Genomic DNA, 20,937 nt, shown 5'->3' with positions numbered 1-20,937 from the left:
AGGACTTGCAGTACTATGTTAAATAGGAGTGGTGACAGTGGGCATCCTTGTCTGGTTCCTGTTCTTAGAGGGATAGCTTTCAGTTTTTCACCATTGAGGATGATATTAGCTGTGGGTTTGTCATATATGGCCTTTATTATGTTGAGGTACTTCCCTTCTATACCCATTTTATTCAGAGTTTTTATCATAAATGGATGCTGTATCTTGTCAAATGCTTTCTCTGCATCTATTGAGATGATCATGTGATTTTTATTCTTCATTTTATTAGTGTGGTGTATTACGTTGATTGATATGCGAATGTTGAACCATCCGTGCATACCTGGAATAAATCCCACTTGATCATGGTGTATAATCTTTTTAACGTATTGTTGTATGCGATTTGCTAGTATTTTCTTGAGGATTTTTGCATCGATATTCATCAGTAATATTGGCCTGTAATTTTCTTTTTTTGTGTTGTCCTTGTCTGGTTTTGGTATCAGGGTAATGTTGGCTTTGTAGAATGAGTTTGGGAGCTTCCCCCCTCCTCAATTTTTTGGAAGAATTTGAGAAGGATAGGTATTAAGTCTTCTTTGAATGTTTGGTAGAATTCACCAGGGAAGCCATCTGGTCCTGGACTTTTATTTTTGGGCTGGTTTTTGATTACTGTTTCGATCTCCTTACTGGTGATTGGTCTATTCACATTCTCTATTTCTTCTTGATCCAGTTTTGGAAGGTCATATGATTCTAAGAATTTATCCATTTCTTCCTAATTGTCGAATTTGTTGGCATAAAGCTTTTCATAGTATTCTCTTATAATCTTTTGTATTTCTGAGGTGTCTGTTGTAATTTCTCCTCTTTCATTTCTGATTTTACTTATTTGTGCCTTCTCTGGTTTTTTCTTGGTGAGTCTAGCTAAAGGTTTGTCAATTTTGTTTATCTTTTCAAGAACCAGCTCTTGGTTTTATTAATTTTTTCTTTTTTTTTAAGTCTCTATTTCATTTATTTCTGCTCTGATTTTTATTATTTCCCTTCTTCTACTGATTTTGGGCTTTGTTTGTTCTTCTTTTTCCAGTTCCTTTAGGTGCTTTGTTAGATTGCTTATTTGAGATTTTTCTTGTTTGTTGAGATATGCCTGTATTGCTATAAACTTCCCTCTTAGAACCACTTTTGCTGTATCCCATAAATTCCAGCATATCGTATTTTCATTTTCATTTGTCTCCAGGTATTTTTTGATTTCTTCTTTGATTTCTTCGTTGACCCAGTTGTTGTTCAGTAGCATTTTGTTTAATCTCCACGTGTTTGTGGCTTTTCTGATTTTCTTCCTATAATTGATTTCTAGTTTCATACCGTTGTGGTCAGAAAAGATGCTTGGTATTATTTCAATCTTCTTAAATATATGGAGACTTGTTTTGTGGCCTAATATGTGATCAATCCTGGAGAATGTTCCATGTGCATTTGAAACGAATGTGTTTTCTTCGGTTTTTGGATGGAATACTCTGTATATATCTACTAGGTCCATCTGTTCTAGTGTGTCATTTAAGGCCAATGTTTCCTTATTGATCTTCTGTTTGAATGATCTATCCGTTGGTGTCAGTGGAGTGTTAAAGTCCCCTACTATTATTGTGTTACTGTCTATTTCTGTTTTTATGTCTGTTAATAATTGCTTTATATATTTAGGTGCACCTACATTGGGTGCATAGATATTTACAAGTGTTATATCCTCTTGTTGGATTGTTCCCTTGATCATTATGTGATGCCCTTCTTTGTCTCTTTTTACAGTTTTTGTTTTAAATTCTATTTTGTCTGATATGAGTATTGCTACCCCAGATTTCTTTTCATTGGCATTTGTGTGGAGTATCTTTTTCCATCCCTTCACTTTCAGTTTGTGAGTGTCTTTAGGTCTGAATTGTGTCTCTTGTATGCAGCATATATATGGGTCTTGTTTTTTAATCCAATCAGCCACCCTATGCCTTTTAATTGGAGCATTTAGTCCATTGACCTTTAAAGTAGCTATTGATAAGTATGTACTTACTGCCACTTTTTAACTTTTTTTTCCTCAGTGTTTTAGTTGTCCTTCTCTGTTCCTTTCTCCTTCTATACAGAATTGATAATCTCTTTAGTTTGACCTCTGTCTGAAAGCTGTACTCTTTAACTCCCCTCCTCCCTCCTTGTATGTTTTTGATATCATATCTAACCTCTTTTTTGTGCATTTGTATCCATTATCCTCTTATTATGGAAATAGATAATTTTTCCTATTTGTGGTCTTCTCTTTTCCCCTTAAATCAGTCCCTTTAACATTTCTTGTAGCACTGGTTTCTTGGTGACAAACTCCTTTAATTTTTGCTTGTCTGGGAGATTATTGATCTCTCCTTCCATTTTGAATGATAACCTTGCCAGGTAGAGTATTCTTGGTGTAAGTTTTTTCCTTTTAGCACTTTAAATATATCATGCCACTCTCTTCTAGCCTGTAAGTTTTCTGCTGAGAAGTCAGCTGATAGACTTATGGGATTTCCTTTGTATGTAACTTGTCTTTCTCTTGCAGCTTTTAGGATTCTCTCTTTATCTTTAATTCTGGACATTTTGATTATGATGTGTCTTGGTGTGGGCCTTTTGGGATTTATCTTGTTTGGTAGTTTCTGTTTTTCCTGTACCTGAAAGTCTGTTTCCTTCTTTAGGCTAGGGAAGTTATCATCTATTATTTCTTGAAATAGATTCTCTGCCCCTTTGTCTCACTCTTCTTCTGGGACACCTATAACATGGATGTTAGTGGGCCTGATGTTGTCCCAGAGGTCCCTTAAACTGTCCTCACTCTTTTTAATTCTTTTCTCTTTTACCTGTTCAGCTTGCGTAATTTCTTCTAGTCTTTCATCCAGCTCGCTGATCCATTCTTCTGTATCCTCTACTCTGCTTTTGAGTCCCTCTAGTGAATTTTTCATTTCCAGTATTGTATTTTTCATTTCTGATTTGTTCTTTTTTATATCTTCCATTTCTTTGTTGACATTCTCACTGAGTTCATCTATTCTTCTCCCCATATCAGTGAGCATCCTTAACACTCTTTGTTTGAACTCTCCGTCAGGTAGGTTGCTCATTTCTGTTTCACTTAGTTCCTTTTCTGGGGTTTTGTCCTGTTCCCTTACTTGGAATGTATTCCTTTGCCTCCTCGTTTTGCCTCTTTCCCTGTGCTTGTGTCTACGTATTAGGTAGGTCAGCTACGTCTTCTGCTCTTGGATAGGTGACTTTATATAAGTAATGCCTTAGGAGGTCTGCAATGTGCTTCCTTGAGTTTTCAATGTTCCAGGGGTGACCCCTATGTGGGCTATGTGTGTCCTTCTGTTGTGGACTGTTTGCTCTCCCTGTAGGTGCCCAGGGAGGGCAAGTTATGCTCCTGGCCAGCTGTTGTAATGCTCAGCTGCTTGTAGTTGTTGTGGGCCCTTCAGTCTCTTTATCGGGTGTGGGGAGCCCCAGCACAGTTGGCTGCAAGTTCTAATACCACATTTGTGTTGCAGTATTTCTTTTCAGTGAGTAGGCTCCCAGTGTGGCAGGTTGTTAGGCTCAGGGGCTTACAAATGCTATAAGCCTCCAGCCTTTAAGTCTCTTGTCAGCTCTCTGAGAATTGCAGCTGGGTGGGGCTGGCCTCAGGCATGGGAGCACCCAATTGTTTCAGGCTTTGGAAGGTGGGGCAAACCCCCTATGTGGGTCTTTGAGCAGCACAAGTCTTCTGCAGCTGACAAGCCCTGCTGCCCACAGGTCCACACACAGTCAACACAGTCCTGACCCATGTGCACGCCCTGACGTCCTGAAGTGGACCCAGTCTTTCCACGGCGGGAGCCCCACACACTCCACCACCACCCCACAGTCTCTACCTGCTCCTTGTGTACGCCCTGCCCCACTGAAGTCGGATCAGTTGCCAGGCTGCGGAGAATCCAGTCACCAATCTATGTAGGCCCACAAGTTGCCTGAGTGCTTGCTGTTGGGTGGGGCCAGTCTCTAGGGTGGGCTGCCTGCCCTGGCTGAGCTGGATTAAATCAGTGCTCTAGTGGGTGGGGCAGACCTGGGCTAGCAGGCCCCAGGGAGAACTCCAATGGCATCTGTGTCAGCCTGCCCACACCAGGCCACAACAATGGCCACCGCCAATGTCCCAGTCCCTGGAGAGGTCTCACCTGTCACTGCAATGCATTCAGACCCTATCAGGTGAGTCTCTTTTCACCACAGCACTGTGCACCTTTCTTTCTGGTGATTTTAGGTTGCTTTCTGAAATGGGTGAGTTTGCGCATGGGCCCTTTGAGAGCCGGTTTTAATTTCATTGTGAACCAGCTTTTCTGGGGGTACTCCCCAGTGTTTTAGTAGCAGGCAAAGTCAGATATTATGCCACTCGTCTCGATTGTGCTGGGTCTCCAAAATGCCCACAGTGGGAGTGCTCCTCCGCTCAGGACCCCGTTCCTCCAGGCAAGGCTGCATACCTTTGGGCTGCTCCTGGGTGGCCATGAGGCTGGCAGCTCATGAAGGTGGGGTTTTTTGCTTTCCAGAAGGGAGTTTCTGCCTCTTCCACCTCAATTAGAATTGTCCTTTGTTGCAGGAGTTCCTTTTATACAGTTTTCAGTTCTCTCTCAGGGGTGATTTTTCCACAAGTAGTTGTAAATTGTGTGTGCACGGGAGGAAGTGAGTTCAGAGTATGCTTACATGCCATCTTGACTTCTCTCCCCAATAATTGACAATGTCCTTTTAACAACCCTGGTCCCAGTGCCTTACCCTGCTAATTCAGGGAAGCTAAGTACCAACCTTACGAGAACACTCTTCCCTCAATCCTGGCTTGGGGTCCTGACACGTTCCAGAACTGATGGATCCTGGAAGCTCACAGAGTAGAGCAGAGGCACTGGCTTTTCTGGAAAGGCCACTCTGGCCTCTACCCAGGTTGCTCCTCAGAGACTTGAATGCTTACGGAGACTTGAATGCTCCAACCAAAGTACATGTGTGTGCACACACACACGCACACGCGCACACACGCACACCCCGTGGTGGCCAGCCCCCACCCCATTCCCAGCTTCTCCTACTTTCAGGCTTTTCTGAGTTTAGCACATTTATGGAGGAATTTGCTTCGGACGTTAATTTCATCTGGAGACTAAGCAATGATTTCCTTTTCCGAGAAATGGAGGAAATTTCAAGGTGCAGGTGGCCCGTTAGGCTAGGGTGGTCAGAGATGGTTGCAAGGCCCCCTTTTCCTGTAAGTATCACTCACTGGCCACGAGACAGTCTCACACGGTGACAGGAATCTGAATTCCTACAGGAGAATTGTATTGACGTTAACAAAGGGGAGTGTAGTAACTCCAAGAGCCCTTGTTCTACTGCATTAAAACATATTGTTGTTGTTATTAGGGCTGTGTAGTCGATTCCAGCTCTTGGCATCCCTGTGAACAGCAGAACAAAACCCTGCCTGGTCTTTTTGCGCCTTCCTCTCACCTTCCAGCGCTCTGTTGTACAATGCTCTCCTTCTATTCATAGAGGTTTCATGGCCAATTTTTTTGGAAGTGGGTGACCAGGTCCTCTTTCCTAATCTGTCTTTGTCTGGAAGCCCTGCTGAAACCTGTCCAACATGGGTGACCCTGCTGGTGTTTGAAATACCTGTGGCATAGCTTTCAGCATCACAGCAACACACAGCCACCACAGTGTGACAAGAGACGGACAGGTGGTGTGGTTCCCTACCCGGAAACGAACCCTGGCAGCGGCAGCGAGACTGCTGGATCTTAACCACTAGACCACCAACTAAAATACATAGGGACTTTTCTTGTTAGCCTTCCCCTAAAGTCATTTCTGCCCCTTCCCATTCACACACGAGTTCTCACCCTTTTTGTGTGTTACCATACATAGTACCAGTCACGACCGTTTTAGTAACATTAGGACACTTCCATTAGCGCAGCGGTGCTGGCTTTCCCCTGTGAGCTCGTCGGTACTGGACTTTCCCATTGTCGCCTGGCACTTGTGCCCCCATTAATACACAGGCAGAGTGGAAAGAACGTGGGTCTGAGGGCAGAAGATGAAGGTTGTGGGCATGAGACTGCCACTGTGTTTTATGGCCTTAGTCGAGACTCATAAAGCCCCGAGCGTCACTTGTTTTATGGTTAAAATGGGGGTTGTGGCAGGCGATCTAAGGTCTCTTCCTACTATGACCTTAAAGCTCCCCAATATTTCTGGCCTTCCCCATGAGCGCGAGAGCCCTGCTCACCGCTTAGTGCCAGCCCAGGCCCACCAACCCGTCAAGGCTGACTCGAGTCTCAGAGGGCTGGATGGAAGGTGGTTGTAACTCTGCAGAGCTGGTTCAGAGGATAAGCGGTCCCTAATGGGAGATCTTCGGTAGGGACCAGACCAGAGGAGGGACAGTGCCAAATCTGGGAGGCTTGGAATAAGACCCCTGTCAGGGCAATATCGGTAAGAGCCCTCTGGTCCTGGGGTTTTGACTCCTAGGTTCACAGAGAAGTGTTGAGTTGGAGACATTTAAGTGTAAAAAGTCAGCTTTATCTACTCTTGGCACAAAATAACCCCGAGGCAGGGTGTCCGCAGCCCCTCCCTGGTATTCCGAGTCCTTTTCTCCCTCCCCGCAACCAGACGATCCACTGGAATAGGCCTGAATTCTTGCCGGTTCCTCAACGTCAGTGGTGGGAGCAAATGCTGCCCCGAGAGCTGGACAGGAATAGAGGAATCGAGCGTCAGCGTGCTCCACCCCCAGGGCCACTGCCAGGCTTGAACAGTGTCTGCTGCTGTCTGCAGTTCTCCCCCTTGCAATCAAACATCTCTTCTCTACACACGTTCACCATCATTCACCCAAGTCTGTACCCCTTTATTAGGTATTGTCGAAAGTTCAGAAATAACAGAAGTAAAACCAATGAATCACCGAAGCAGTAATTAATAAAAGTTTGTTGTGCACACACCAAAAAGACAGTTTGCAAACCCAGAGCATTGAAACCGAAGCAGGGAATGATGCCCAGGGGTGTGTTGTTACAATGTAACTTACAGAGTGGGCAGGTGGGGACTGTTTGCAGTGTCTCTGTTTGTTTGATTTTAACTATAGGACATGGGTTTTTGATGATGCGCATCTCAGCACGTCCCCAGGAAGTCTGTGTTCCACAGTCGGTGTTGGCCCATTTCCCAGAACTGGCTCAAATGATGAGAATACCGCTAGTTGTAGACTTCCCTGTGTGCACTGCGACACTGCCTCCTGTCTCCGCCACGGTCACCCCCTGTCTCACCTCCTCCACCTTTGCCTTCCCCGTCACACAATGCTGCAGTCACTTCACAGGTTAGAGTTCTAAGGTTGGGCTCCGTGCCCTACGCTGTACGTGTGATGGCGCTCAGAATGGGTTGGAGGGGCAGGCTGGGACAAGGAGAGATCTCACCGCGGAGATCTTGCTGAACTGTGCTCTGAAGACCACCTCAGTCTGGTGCTGGCCTGAGTGGGAAGCAGGAGGGTTTTCCTCTGAGTCTGCTAACCCACACCAGGGCCTCATTCACAGCAGGCACAGAGTGAGCACTTTTGACTCTCTCGTGAGCAAGCAAAATGACCACTTAGTTGGAACATGATTTTTTGCCCTTACTTTGTGTTTCAGCCTGAGCTGAAGGTGCGGGCTAGAATGGCCTGAGTTCGGGTTGTGGGCGAGCATGCTAAATAGGTGGCATAGTTTGGTAAATGTGCACCAGTAATTGTTCGTGTTGGGAGCTTGGGGGGGAATCTGTCCGTCAAGTTTCTGGGAGATTGCTGCCTACTGGAGGTTTGGGAAATAACTGTGTCTCTGGTATGTGTTTGTTTTTGTTTTTACTTTTGTTTAACCACGTAAAAACTTTACTTGCTCTGTCCATTTCCCATCTGTGCCTCATGAAATGGCACAGTGTGAAAGTGGGGAAATACTGAAAATATGGGCAAAACTGGGCAAATACCACTGGAAGACCAGAGAATGAAATCCTTAATAGTCAGAGGGGGCTATTTTGCAGTTTTCCCCACCCCACATCTCACTGCGACCCTCAACCCTACAGGTCAAGACTGCCTGGCGGCGGTGATGCCTGCACGAGGTCTCCGTGGGGCAATGTGGGCGAGGTGGCTCTCCTGTCACTCAGCACAGATCCAGACATGACCTCCTCCTGTGCATTCACTTTCTCAAGTCCGTTCCTCTCTCCCCCTCAGACCCCACGCCCCATTCCCTACAACCATGTCTCAGCGTGTGAGTAAATAGTTTCAAGTGTGCCAACCCAGGGGTTCTGTGGAGTCATAATTAAAAAAACCCTAAATGGGTGATTTCCTAAGAGTTAGATATGAAAGCACTGGAGCAGATTTGTTGAGTAGATACTTTCGGGGGTGAAGGGGAAGATTAAAAGATTTGGCTCTGAAATCCCGCATAAATTCCTGTATTGTCCTAATACTGTAGATGACTTACTGCTAGACTGAAATCATAAACTATTAAAATGGGAAAGCACATTAGCGGTCATTTATATCACGCTCCTACATAAGCCCTGACGTCTTTTCACACATGGTTAAAATCATCAAGCTTTGTAAGCTCTCTGTTCAAACTCTAGTCTTCTTTCACCGATGGCACCCTCTTCCACTTCTGAACGCCTCATTTAGATTTTCCTTTACGGTGAAGAAATCCTGAAATATGTGTCCATTTGTCTGTGTTCTGCTTTGCAGATCAGTAGACAGCAAATTTCTTCAGATCTGCATAATTGCCAAGTAGCTTCTTGAAAATTTACTCAGTTTCTTCACTATTTTCTGTATAATTATTTTGTACATGACTTTAATACTCTTTGCTACACTCCCCTGAACACTCCAGATTGTCAATACCCTCCAGAGCCTGGTCCCTGGAATTGGTGATGTTTCTCTGTGTTGTCTGGTCAACTCGGCGAGAGTTGGGAGTATTATTTCCTGTTGAGCCTTGACTTCTGTTAATATAGCCTGAGTTCACAGGGCTTATTTTTGGTGACAGCATTTTTGCATCACTGGTTCATATTGAGTTTTAGCTCACCCAAAAGCTCCAGATTATTTTCTACTGAAATGATCCTATTTAGAACACCTCCAGTCTGTTCTTCTAAATTTACTTTTGGAAGAACTTTCATTTAAGAATTTTCAAAATAATTATCCAGCTGGTTTTAGTGCAGAGTTCTAGCTTGTCAATGTCATTTTCTTTCCTGGCCTTAGGATGTCTCATTGCAAATATCATTGAGAAAAACAGTTTTCTTTTTCTGGAGAATTAACAAGAACATATGAAAAACAGAAGCCTGGATTATATATCAACTCCATAACTAACTGTGTGACCTAGTATCTCAGTCGATCCTCAGTTTCCTAATATTTTAACAGAAATTTTAATATCTATTTGGACCACATCACAGGGATCTTGGAAGGACAATTAAAACAATGGAGATAAGAATTTTCACAAATATAAGTTGCTTCATGGAGGAGGAGAAGCAGGAAGATGATAAAGACGATGGTGATGATACTGCTGATGTTCATCACCATCTTCACCATCTTGGCCCACATGGTAATCTGTGGATCCCAAACCCTGGAGAGAGTAACCTAAATTATAAGGAATTTTTTATAATTACAGACATTTTTAGGAGCTAGAGAGAATACCATTGACCGTGGAATAGGACGTTGTAGAATGTGTCCTGTGGCTTTGTAGAGAGAACTCTCACATCTTAGCCTGTGACCAGGAGCAGACCTTGGGGGAACTCTCTAGAATGTCCAGTTTATCTTTTCATCCCCCTTTCTCTGCTTCTATTCCTAATGGCAATGCCTCATCTCCCACTCTCCACCCCTGAAGGCCCAGAGCTAACAAGTTCCCTTTTGGTGTCCTGGTTCCCAAAAAAAGAGGGCATGGAACCATTAATTGTGTCTTCTTAGCACACCTGAGGTAGCCCTTCTGATGAACAAGGTGGCTCTGGAAGATAGAGGGAGCCTGGTCCTGAGGGTCTGAGGCTTTGGTCAGAAAAACTTGGATGTTGAGGACAAGAAGGGACCTTAATACATCACTTGGACCTCAGTTCGAGAAGCTGTGGGGAACTGGAGTGGTGAGCGAAGAGGAGGTGGGGGGGGCGCGCTGTGTGCTGGGGAAGGGGTCCTGGTTAGACTGTGGTGGGGAGGGATGTGGCGTGAATGCAGTGGGGGCAGACCAAAGAAAAAGATCCACTCTCAAGACCAGAATTTCTCACCTTATAGTTTTTTGCCCGTGGATCCCCTTTGTCAACGAGTTTATATCTCATAGAGGACACTGAGGCCGTGGTGTCAAACACAAAACAGACATCATGAGCATGTTGCTCCCGGCAGTAGTCAGCATAAAGTCATGTCTTTATTTCTCATGGACAGGATTGTCTCCGTCCAACCCATCTTTTCCCTTCCCTTTCCATTTATCCCATTTTATCTTATTCTATCATCGCATGTGTTCAACTCCATGCAATAGTGTTTGTAAGAGAAGACCTCAGTCTAGCTGGGTGGATGCGTCTCATCCACATGACGCAAATGGAGGATACAATAAAATAGTAGTACATTTAACGGCCCAAATGAATGGAACAGAAATCAAGGGCTAAAGGAGAATAGGAGGAGGAAGCCAGGTAGCTGGGCTGTATTTCAGGGGATGGGCAGGTGAAAAGGTAGGTGATAGCTCTTCAGGTAGCAGGGGCCTGCTGGTGGCCCTGAGAATCTCAGACTTGAATCCCCCCTCTCCCCACTTCCTGCACACCACCCTGCCCCCACCCTTACCAGGAAAGGCTGAAGGGAGGACACTAGAGTTAGGTCACCTGTGAAGTCCGAGTCAGTGTCGTGTGTAAATAAACCAGTGTTCCCCTCCCCCACCAGGGCCTCTCCCAGCCCCTTCACACCCTGATTATGCCCTTAAACTACCTTTATTTCTTCTGCTAATTTGTAAACTTCTCACTGAAATTTTAAAGACACATCTGAAAATAGAGTAGAGGGAATTCACATTTTATTAGAAATCAGAGGAGTTTGTAATTCCTTTAATGAATAAATCTATACTTGGAACTGAATAACAACAAAAACAATCAAAACTTTTAGACTAAGCTACAGCAGTATTTAGCGGGAAATTCATAATCTTAAATACATATATTTGAAAATAAAGAGTTAGAAAAAAGAACAACAGAGTAAAACCAAAGAACATAGAAGAAAGGAAACAATAAAGATGGGAACAGAAATTAATGAAACAGAAAAGAGCACAAGTGCGTGAACATCAAAATTTGAAAACTACAGCTGATTCTTCGGAATGACTAATAAAGTTCTCCTAATACTGATCAAAATAAAAAGGAGAGTGAACACAATAAAAATACTAGGCATTAAAAAAAGGAATACAACTGTATATTCAAGGAAAATTTAAAATTTTTAAGAGAATTCTATGAATAAAATTATGCCAATAAATTTGAAAATACAGATAAATGGATAAAAAAAGATACGTAAATAAAACTATTGAATTTCAGGTATCAAAGAAAGCAATGGGACTATTATTCCCACAGGAAGAAATACTTTCTTTCTATTTCCCAAATTAGATCCTTTAAATATTTGATTCCTTTAAATTTTTCTATAAATGTAGACCTATTGTAAACAAGACCAATGTTTTAAGAAACATACCAGAGACTACACATCCATATTCAACTATTCCTTAATTGTAACAAGCTTTTCTTTTTTTTGGTCAAATTTACTATCAGTTAAATTTGCCCCCTTTGAGCTAAGGTGCTCATTCTAACACCTTTCCCTCTTCTCACAATATATCTGGAACTCTTCAGGTGGCATTGACTTTGGAGTTGGGAACCCTAAAAGAGAATTAGTCTCTTTATTTTATGGCTACCTCTTACAGCTTGTCCACTTACCCTAATCACCAGATTGGGGCATTTTTGAAAAATGAAACCCCCCAGGTCAAGTTTCGATCCCTGGAAACCGTCAAAAGTTGTGCTGCAGACACAGCACAGGCCTGGCGTGAAGAGTCTCCTACACAGGAGCTAGTTTACTGTGCAGATCTGAGAGCCACTGGTGCCTATGGCCGGACTTCCAGTCGAGGATAGCAGCTGGTCAGAAATGACCAGGTGGAGAGGGATCCAGGAGATTAAATACCCTAGTCTACTTCTCCCAGCTCCACAGATCCTCTGCGGACCTCCCCATGGGCAGAGCTCAAGCGGAAATCAGAGGACAATGGAACCCACTGATGTGGTCCCTACAGATCAGCCTGGCAGGGCAAGAGAAGGATGGAGAAGGGTAGAGAGTGGATCTGCAGGGGGAAAAGGGAAATATCTGGTACAGAAGCCATTTTATTTTATAGTCTGGGGAATTTTAAGTTAGCACCTAGAAAAGGAAAGAGGAGAAAAACAAGAGACTTGGTCAATTCGCAGATCTCCACAAGCCACAGAGCAATGCCGCTGGAGGAATCTGATGCTTCACTGACAGGTGCAAAAAGCTCACGTGGGGCCGACATAATGCGCTTCACAGGTGGTGCTAACACTCAATAGAGGATGCATTTTGGTCTTGAAATTCCTCGTATTAGAGTCTTTAAACCATGTACAATGAATTACTGCTCAAGCATAGCAATTTTGCAGTTTCTTAAATTTGTTGGTATTTATGGGGAGGGGCAGGCCTGGAAAATAGTAGGGAGCGAGCTGGAGAGATGCTGAACGAATCATGATAAATTTAGAAAAAATTATGGCTTCTTGAGCAAATGATATACTTTTAAAAGCAACTTCATAATTCCATCAAAAATTTGGCTGAAGATATTCTTCTCGGCCTCTTCCCTTACACTTCTTAGTTTTTCATCATATTTCATCTTCAGTAATTTAATTTTTTCCTCTTTTTCCTGCATGGTCTTCCTGCACGCCTGAGCACACTCCTCTTCCACTCTTTGAATTTCCTTTTCTAATTGATCAGCGTAGATTTTCTTCAGGACCTCTGCCCGTCGTTTCAGCCTTTCCTCTGCGTCCTTGTATATGGCATCCGAAAAGTAAGCTCCTCTGTTGTCATGCACCATTTTCTCCACCAGCTCCACCAGCTCCTGCACTTGAGCTTCCTTCTCAGCTTCGTCTGCTCTGTTGTTGAAGGCGCAGTAGCGGTTCCCACACTCCTGGACGATGTTTCTTAGCTTCACATCCGCCGCTGCTATAAAGTGACTTAGGCTCTGATCCTCCAAACTATCTTTGCGAGTGAACAAGATGATCATGTGCTTCATGGCTGCCTTTCCAAAGACAGCCTTGATCAATGCAATGGTTTTCTGCTCTTCCTCTGTGTAGCGGCCCAGCTGCAGAACCACGATGATGGCATGAGGCCCGGGGCAGGAGGAGAGGACACACTTGCTGATTTCCTCACAGGTCGTCTCCAGGCTCTTCCTGGTGTCAAAGAGCCCTGGGGTGTCAACAACAAGAAGGTCCCTCCCCTTCCATTCCCGGGATGCTTTTTGACAGGTCTTGGTAACAGCGTGGGCAGAAATTTTAGAAGCAAATACTTCTGCCCCAAGGATGGTGTTCGCTGTTGCACTTTTCCCACTTCCAGTTTTCCCTACCAGAACAATCCTCAGACCGTTGTCCTGAGAGTCAGCCATGTTCATATCAAGAGGCTCTAGAGTGTAGGCAACTTAACTATGGTTCAAAAAGGAAAGAAAAAAAGTTTATTTAGATAAGTTGAAACCATTCCCCACCCTTCTTTTCCTTATTTCTTACCGCCCCGAATATATAAGTCACTCCGAGTCTCTAAGCCAGGTAAGGTTTATCACTGAGGACACTCTCCCTGATGTCGTCCACTTATTCTTCTAGTTTCCGTGGCGTTCCCCTCTTATGCTGCTGTGATGAAAGCAGTGTTTACAATTTTAAATCCAGTATTTTACTAGTTTTTCCATTTGTGTAGTATATATGTTGTTCTAGAACAGATCCAAGTTTTTTTTTTTAAGATATCAAGTCTGAGGACGGTGACAGATGGCAACTAGCCTTTTGGTGGTGAACACAATGTAGTCTACACAGAAGTCGAAATATAATGATGTACACCTGAAATTTATATAATGTTATAAATCAACATTACCTCAATAACAAAATTAATTTAAAAATATGAGGAATCCTGATGGAAGCAATTAGCATTCTATCCCATGTGAGAGTGCTCTCAAAAAGCATTAACAATCTGGACACATACAGAAAGAAGTCTAATAATAACTATGTCAGAGGAGGGAGCACAACTATATCTTATATAGCTGACCCACTATGGGGAGTATTGACATGGACAGAAAAAAACGTTCAGTGAGAGATATGAAAACTGTCTTTAAATTTGTGTACGCTACACAGAACAGAGTTAGTCTTATTTTCTCAAGCTGCACAGAAAAGGGAAGATAAGTTTGATGTCATTATGTAAAAAATACTCTAATATTTAGAAACAATGATGAGTCCCTTATGATCTATAGTAACATAAAGTATTTGAAGTGAGTTTGATGGTCACGTGGCTCAGTATTTTAGAATATAATCCTGCACTGGGTGAGAAAATAGATCAGCTAATGTTTAAATTTTAAATTACATATATCTATTGTACATAAATACAGCTTATGAATATTGACCCAAGTAGACACATACAATTGAAATAGATCAATGACCATGGAAGAAATAATAGAGAAAGTAGCTGAAGAGCTCCCACAAAACAGAATCAGTCCCAGATGGTTTCATAGGAGAATTCTATTAAACTCTCAGGGATCAGAGAATCCCGATGCTACTTAAATTACCCCAGAACATAAGGAAAGAAGGTAAACTTTAAAATTCTTTCTAAGAAGTGAATGTAATTTTGAGCTGCAAAGCTCACAAAGATTGTACTGAAAAGGAAAACTACAGATGAATCTCACTTATGAATATTAATACAAAATCCTAATAAAACATTAGCTAAATAGAATCTAATGACATTTAAAAAAATGATACACTGTGACCAAGTTCGATTTACTTGAGAAAACCAGAGTGAGGGGGAGGACAAATAGGAGGAAAATTATTAATGGATTCCACCAACTGCCATTCGAATTGCTGGAGGCTCAGCATGGATGACTCTGAGAGTAAAAACCCCAGAGGGACCCACTTATAGGGAGGTCCCCACACTTATGTGAGTTTTACTACTAGACGCTTGACCAGGTTCTCACAACAAATATCAGAAAAATCCCCTGGTGCTCCTGGCAGGGGGAGGAGAAAAGAACCATTGTGAAATACACCAGAGCACTCTGTTCTTCTCAACAAGGTCTGCCCTCAGGAGAAACTAGTCAACCAGAGCCTAGCCTGCTGGGGTTTTATCAGAGCCTAATGACCTGGGAGAAGGAAAACACACAACTCCAGTCAGCTCTAAGCCTTCCACACAGGAGAAGGAAAAACCCAAAATTGAAATAGATCCGGTCCACTCTAGCCATCCTGTTCCACCTAAGGGGGGAGGAAAAAACTGAGACACACTTGTGAAGTTTGTGGCAGAGGCACAGGCTCACTGAAACTGAGACGTAATCGTAGGACTACAGAATGCTTCTCCTCCTCCACACTCACTACATCACTACAGGCTTCTTTACAGCAGTTCCTTTTACCCAATCCATCATGTCCAGCTATCAAGAAAAAATTACAAGGCATACTAGAAGGCAAAAAACATGCATCGATTAACAATGGGGATACGTTCTGAGAAATGTGTCGTTAGGCAATTTCATCACTGTGGGAACATCATAGAGTATACTCACACAAACCTGGATGGTATAGGCTAGGCTATATGTACTAGTCTCATGGGACCATTGTCATATATGCGTTCCGTCATTGACTGAAACGTCATTATGGGGCACATGACTATAATTTGAAGAGACAGAACAAGCATCAGAACCAAACGTGGCAAGGATGTTGGAATTATCAGACCAAGAATCTAAAACAACTATGATTAATATGGATAAAGTAAACAGAATGCAAGAAGAGACGTAAACAGAAAAATGGAAATCCTAAGAAAGAACCCAAAATTAATGCTTGAGATAAAAAACAGTGTAACAGAAATGAAGAATACCTTTGATGGGTTTATTAGACATGCCCAGATTGTAGTCTTCAGTACCATTTTCTGCCAAAAGAAACCAGGGATTCTTGGAGAAATGACTGATTCAATGTTTGGGGCAGAAAGTGCATAAAATAACCTGGAATCATCTGATTGGACATTTTTTTGCATCCTGATTCAAAAAAAATAAACTGTAAATAAATTATAAGATAATCCATGAAATCTAAACACTGATGACAAGATACATGATAAAATTAAAGGTTTAGTACCTTTGATATTGTGGTTATGTTTTTGAAAATGATCTTTATCTTTTAGATATACATACTAAAATATTTACAGATGAAATTATATGATGTCTAGTATTTGCTTCAAAATAATCCAGGAGTGTGAGGAGAAGTGGGTTGGGATATACATGAAACATGAATGGCTGGGAGGTGATAAATGTTGAAGCTTGGCAATGGATTTATGTGGGGTTATTATACTATTCTTCTGTTAATGTCTGAAATGTTCTATATTAAAAGGTTTAAGATGTGTGTATGCCTTTGTGACCACTACATAGTACAAACTGTATTCCAGACACTCTGATATGCATGTTTCATAGGAGTATTTATTCCTTATAAATACTCTAGGCTGAAGGTACTATTATTATTCTAATTTTCTAGGCAAGGAAACTGTGGCTCAAAAAAGCTGAGAACCTTTCCCGAGGTCCCGGTGTTGATAGGAATTGGGCAGAGAGGGCCCAGTTCACAGTCTGACTCCACCACACTCCCTCTTACCCACGGGCAGCAAGCCTGTGATCAGCAAAGGCAGTAAGGAGGGTTTCACATTTCTCAGGTCTTTTCTCTTTCTCTTCCAGATTGGGAAGCCAAAGGTGGGAGACACGGTCAGAGAAAAAAACCCTTCTAAAACTTTCTCAAGTGGTTCTTGGAAGACCTTGAGGGCCTCCTGCTAAAAGAAAGACTGCGAAGCGAAAAAAGCATGTGCTTCATAGAAGGATGGACCTAAACCGTGAGCCCGGATCCACTGCCTCCAGAAAATTCCTTATGCTCCTTGAGATTCAGTTCCCTCTGCTTGAAAAGGGGCAATAAAACCAGTCTTGCCGGGTTGTCACGAGGCTTTCATAGAATGATTTCTTACATTACCTAGAGCATAGCAGCCACTCAACAAAAAGGTAGTGCTACAATATGCCATTGAAATATAAGAAAATCATGGGCCAAAACGTAATTGAGTGACTTACAGCCACATTGCAATTTAGAGATTCAGCTGGACTTACAGGTTATATTGTTGCTACAGACTAGCTAATCCCTCTTTACAGCATCCTCTCCTCCACCCCGTATCTTATACTTTGAGAGACACAGCCTCCTTTTTGGGAAGTGTTGGAATGGAGCTACACAAGGAGTCAGTAGGCCAGGTTCTAGGCTTTTCTTGTCAACCTCTACGACCCTTGGAGAGTCACCAATTCTCTGGAATTTGATTCTTTTTCAGTGATTAAAGGGAGTTAGAGTAGGGTTAGATTGTGTGGTCTCTAAATTGCCTTCTAGTTCTAAAGATCTGCCTCAGGGACACCAATTTCCTATAAAGGAAAATGACAGGTTTTCAGTTGACACTATCACAACGGACACTGGAAGAAGGTGCACTATTAAGAAAAGGTCAGCCCCTCCTGACAGATTTCTAAGTGTGCAATAAATTATTGCTGACGAGAGGTACCATGTTGTGCAGCAGATTCCTAGAGCTGCTTCATCTTGCTTAACTGACACTTCGTGCAGCCCGTTGATTACTAACTCCTTGGTTCCCCCTCCCCCGGCCTCTGACAACCTCCACCCCACTCATTGATCCTATGAAGTTGAGTATTTTATACATAATTGGAATCATACGTATTTTTCTTTCTGTGACTAGCTTATTTCTTTTAGCATAATGTCCTCAAGGTTCATCCCTGTTGTAGCACATTGCAGAATTTCCTTCTTTTCTTAAGACTGAATAATATTTTGTTGTATGTAGGTACCACATTTTCTTTATCCCTTCATCTGTTGATGGACATTCAGGTTGTTTCCCCATCCCAGCTACTGTGAATAGCGCTCCAGTGAACATGGAGTGCTAATATCTCTTTAAGATCCTGATTTCAGTTGGGATTGCTGAATCATACGGTACTTCTATTTTTAAATTTTTGAGGCACCTCCAAACAGTTTTATGGGTAGATCTCATCTTAAGTGTTCTTACCAAAATAAAATTAAATTAAAAAAAGAAACGTGATTAATGTAGTGGCTATAACTATAGCCATAGAACCCACAGGACTGACAGGCAAACAGATCACAATAGTATATAAGAAAACAGAGAAAGTAAGCAAGATGAAAAAAACTCTAACACATCAACAGGGCAAACCACCACCTTGAAAATGAAAAAGGAAGAAGTTAGCAAATTGTGTATGTGTATACATATTGCACATGCATCTCTTCATATATACAAATATATGAATACAGAAAATGGAACCCAACCCACAGGAGAATGTAACCCAAAGTAGGGAACATCCCCAGAGTGCTTCACTCTACATAACACTATAACGATAACACCTGTCCCCCCCAAAAAATCCAACTTCAAAGAGGATATAGTAGAACAAAAAATGAGAAGAAAATGCAGAATCTAAGAAACAAATTGAAGACGGTAAGCATATCATTACAGGACCAATAATTGAATTAGAAATGAAATGATCAAAAAGAAATAACTCAAAAGTAAATTTTGATTGATAGGAAAGGCTTACTAACAAACAAACAAATGCAAATCTAAAAGACCAGAAGATTCCAGCAGTTAGAGAAGCACCCAACGATGAGGAGGCCTGACAAAGAATCCAACTCACATGGTGTCTGGAATGCTGAAGCAAACAATCAGTAAACAGCAGCTGAGAAGCGTCCGTCAATAAAGGAGAATTTCCCTGAAATGGGAAAACAAACACAAAAACAAAAATCTGACTCTTTAGAACAAAAGACCATGCTCCATTCCATGGAAACTTGACCCAGAATATGCAACACCAAATTCTCTTTTGCTGTAACACATCATATTCCAAGCACAAAGAAAGAATTCTTAAGTTATCCAAGAAAAAAAGTAAATGATGGACTGGGGGAAAAAAGTCAGGCTGGCTTCACAATTTTCCACAAGCAACGTGGAAACAGTAGGAATGGTGGTTCCATAACAGAATGTTAACATTCTATATCTGGAAAATGTAAAAATAATACATAACTAAAAGCAGGAGTTTGGAGAGAGGAGATGGAAAAATATCTGCATTTTTTTCATTGAATAATATCTAAAAGGGAATTCTGTCATTAATTTCAACCATTTCGTGTTTTTTTATAAATTCTTAGTCTTAGAAAGATCTTTCAGGGGTAAAAGAATCAGCTTACCAAGTACCAAGGTCAATTTTTGAATGTAAATGTGTACATGGTACAAATTGAGGATTATCTCTAGCCTGTCCCATTGTTTTTGAGTTAAAGCATTTGCTTCCAGAATCTGCATGTGAAATTGGACATATTTTCAAGAAAAATTAACTGATATCACAGGATATAAATTCATTTATTAGAGTTGCATTTATTACTCTTGAAAGGGAGTTGGCAAATTTGAAAAGTGCCAGCAGTAAATATTTTAAACTTACAGTCACAACCACTCAACTCTGGTGTTGGAATGCAAAAGCAGCCATAGATCATAAGTAAAGCAATGGATGCAGTAGCTGTGTTACAATAAAACTTTCTTTACAAAAACAGGCAGCAGGCCAGATATAGCCCATGGGTGGTAGTTTGTGCACCCTTGCTCCAGAGTCACAACCTTGTGCATATCATGCTGGAAAAATTTAAACATTTTTGAGTTTTTCTAAAAACACTCTAACTTTTTGTCTACATTTTATGATAAACACTTATCATTAAAATATGTGCACACTGTTGAAAACTCAGCAAAACAGAGAATAGTTTGCGAAGAGAATAAAAATTATATATAGTTCCACTATTCAAAATTAGAGGCTATTTTTATTAACATATTTCTTTCTTTTTGTGTCTTGTTTTTCCAACGGTAATATATTGACGATTTTACATCCCAATTTTTACACCAAACATTACATCATAAAGAATTCTTATACAATTAAAACTTTTGTCAGCATGAAAACAAGGCCTGTCCTATTAAAAATGAGATGTATGGACATCACACTAATAAATCTTCCCTTCCCCTCCTACAACCTCTCCACTCCCGTGGAGGCTCCCTTTCTACTGCTCTCCCTGCTGGTCCCCCTTCCCCCAACACACACACCACACTCAGGCTCACGCAAGCTCCATTGTCTCTCTTTTCAGACAGTCTCACCTTCTTCTGCAGAACTGATAAGATCTCAAGTTCTCTCCAAGAAAGTTGCCTGAACTTTTTTGTACCCTTGCTTTGGTTTGAAGAAAATGTGTTTGCTGCCTCTGAACCCTCTGACCACAGGAAGCTCAGATTGGGTGGAGCCAGTGAAGAAACATTTTGTGTTTAAATAGAAAAGCAAAATATTTCCAAAAATATTTAGTTGGTTCTTTGATTTTGCCTAGCTGAAACCTTGTCCTCCATGCACCTGTTGTACTACAGAGATTTCCAAAGTCATAGTCATCGCTCTGGATTATAGTCTTGGTTCCAGAAGGCCCTGAGAAATGGCCCAAATTTTGCACAGTATAGTATATGCTATGGTCTGCCACCGAGATCCACCCCCCACCACCATTTCAGGACTGAAGCCACCAGTCTCCCGGCTGATGGGGGTGTTGATGGATGACAGCTCACAGCCAACCCCCTCTCCCCAAACTCAAGCCTTTCTCTCATGACTACTCAGCTGAAGAGACTCACCTCCTCCAAGATCATCCCCCATTCCCAGAGCATCTCACATTTAAGATTGGTCCATGTAGAGGATAAAGACCTGATGTCTCACCCGGATTTGGGACAGCCCCACAGGCCCATCTCAGCTC

At 42.0% G+C, this 20,937-nt stretch overlaps 1 protein-coding gene across 1 annotated transcript; it reads right to left on the bottom strand.

The window, feature by feature from the left end:
- Window positions 1-10,920: 10,920 nt before the first annotated feature.
- LOC101387138 (GTPase IMAP family member 7-like) lies at window positions 10,921-20,396 on the bottom strand. Its single transcript, XM_087432935.1, has 3 exons — window positions 20,309-20,396; window positions 18,825-18,899; window positions 10,921-13,581 (listed from the first exon to the last, which is right to left on the bottom strand). The coding sequence occupies exon 3, from the start codon at window positions 13,548-13,550 to the stop codon at window positions 12,654-12,656; it is 897 nt and encodes a 298-aa protein (XP_087289061.1). The 5' UTR covers window positions 13,551-13,581; window positions 18,825-18,899; window positions 20,309-20,396; the 3' UTR covers window positions 10,921-12,653.
- Between the last annotated feature and the right edge of the window lie 541 nt (window positions 20,397-20,937).

This window comes from Ceratotherium simum, chromosome 1 (assembly GCF_057802395.1).
Source record: "Ceratotherium simum simum isolate JZ-2026a chromosome 1, ASM5780239v1, whole genome shotgun sequence".
In the NCBI taxonomy this organism is placed as follows: Eukaryota; Metazoa; Chordata; class Mammalia; order Perissodactyla; family Rhinocerotidae; genus Ceratotherium; species Ceratotherium simum.
Note: the sequence above shows the minus strand (reverse complement) of the source record. Positions and strands in the feature narration are given on the sequence as shown.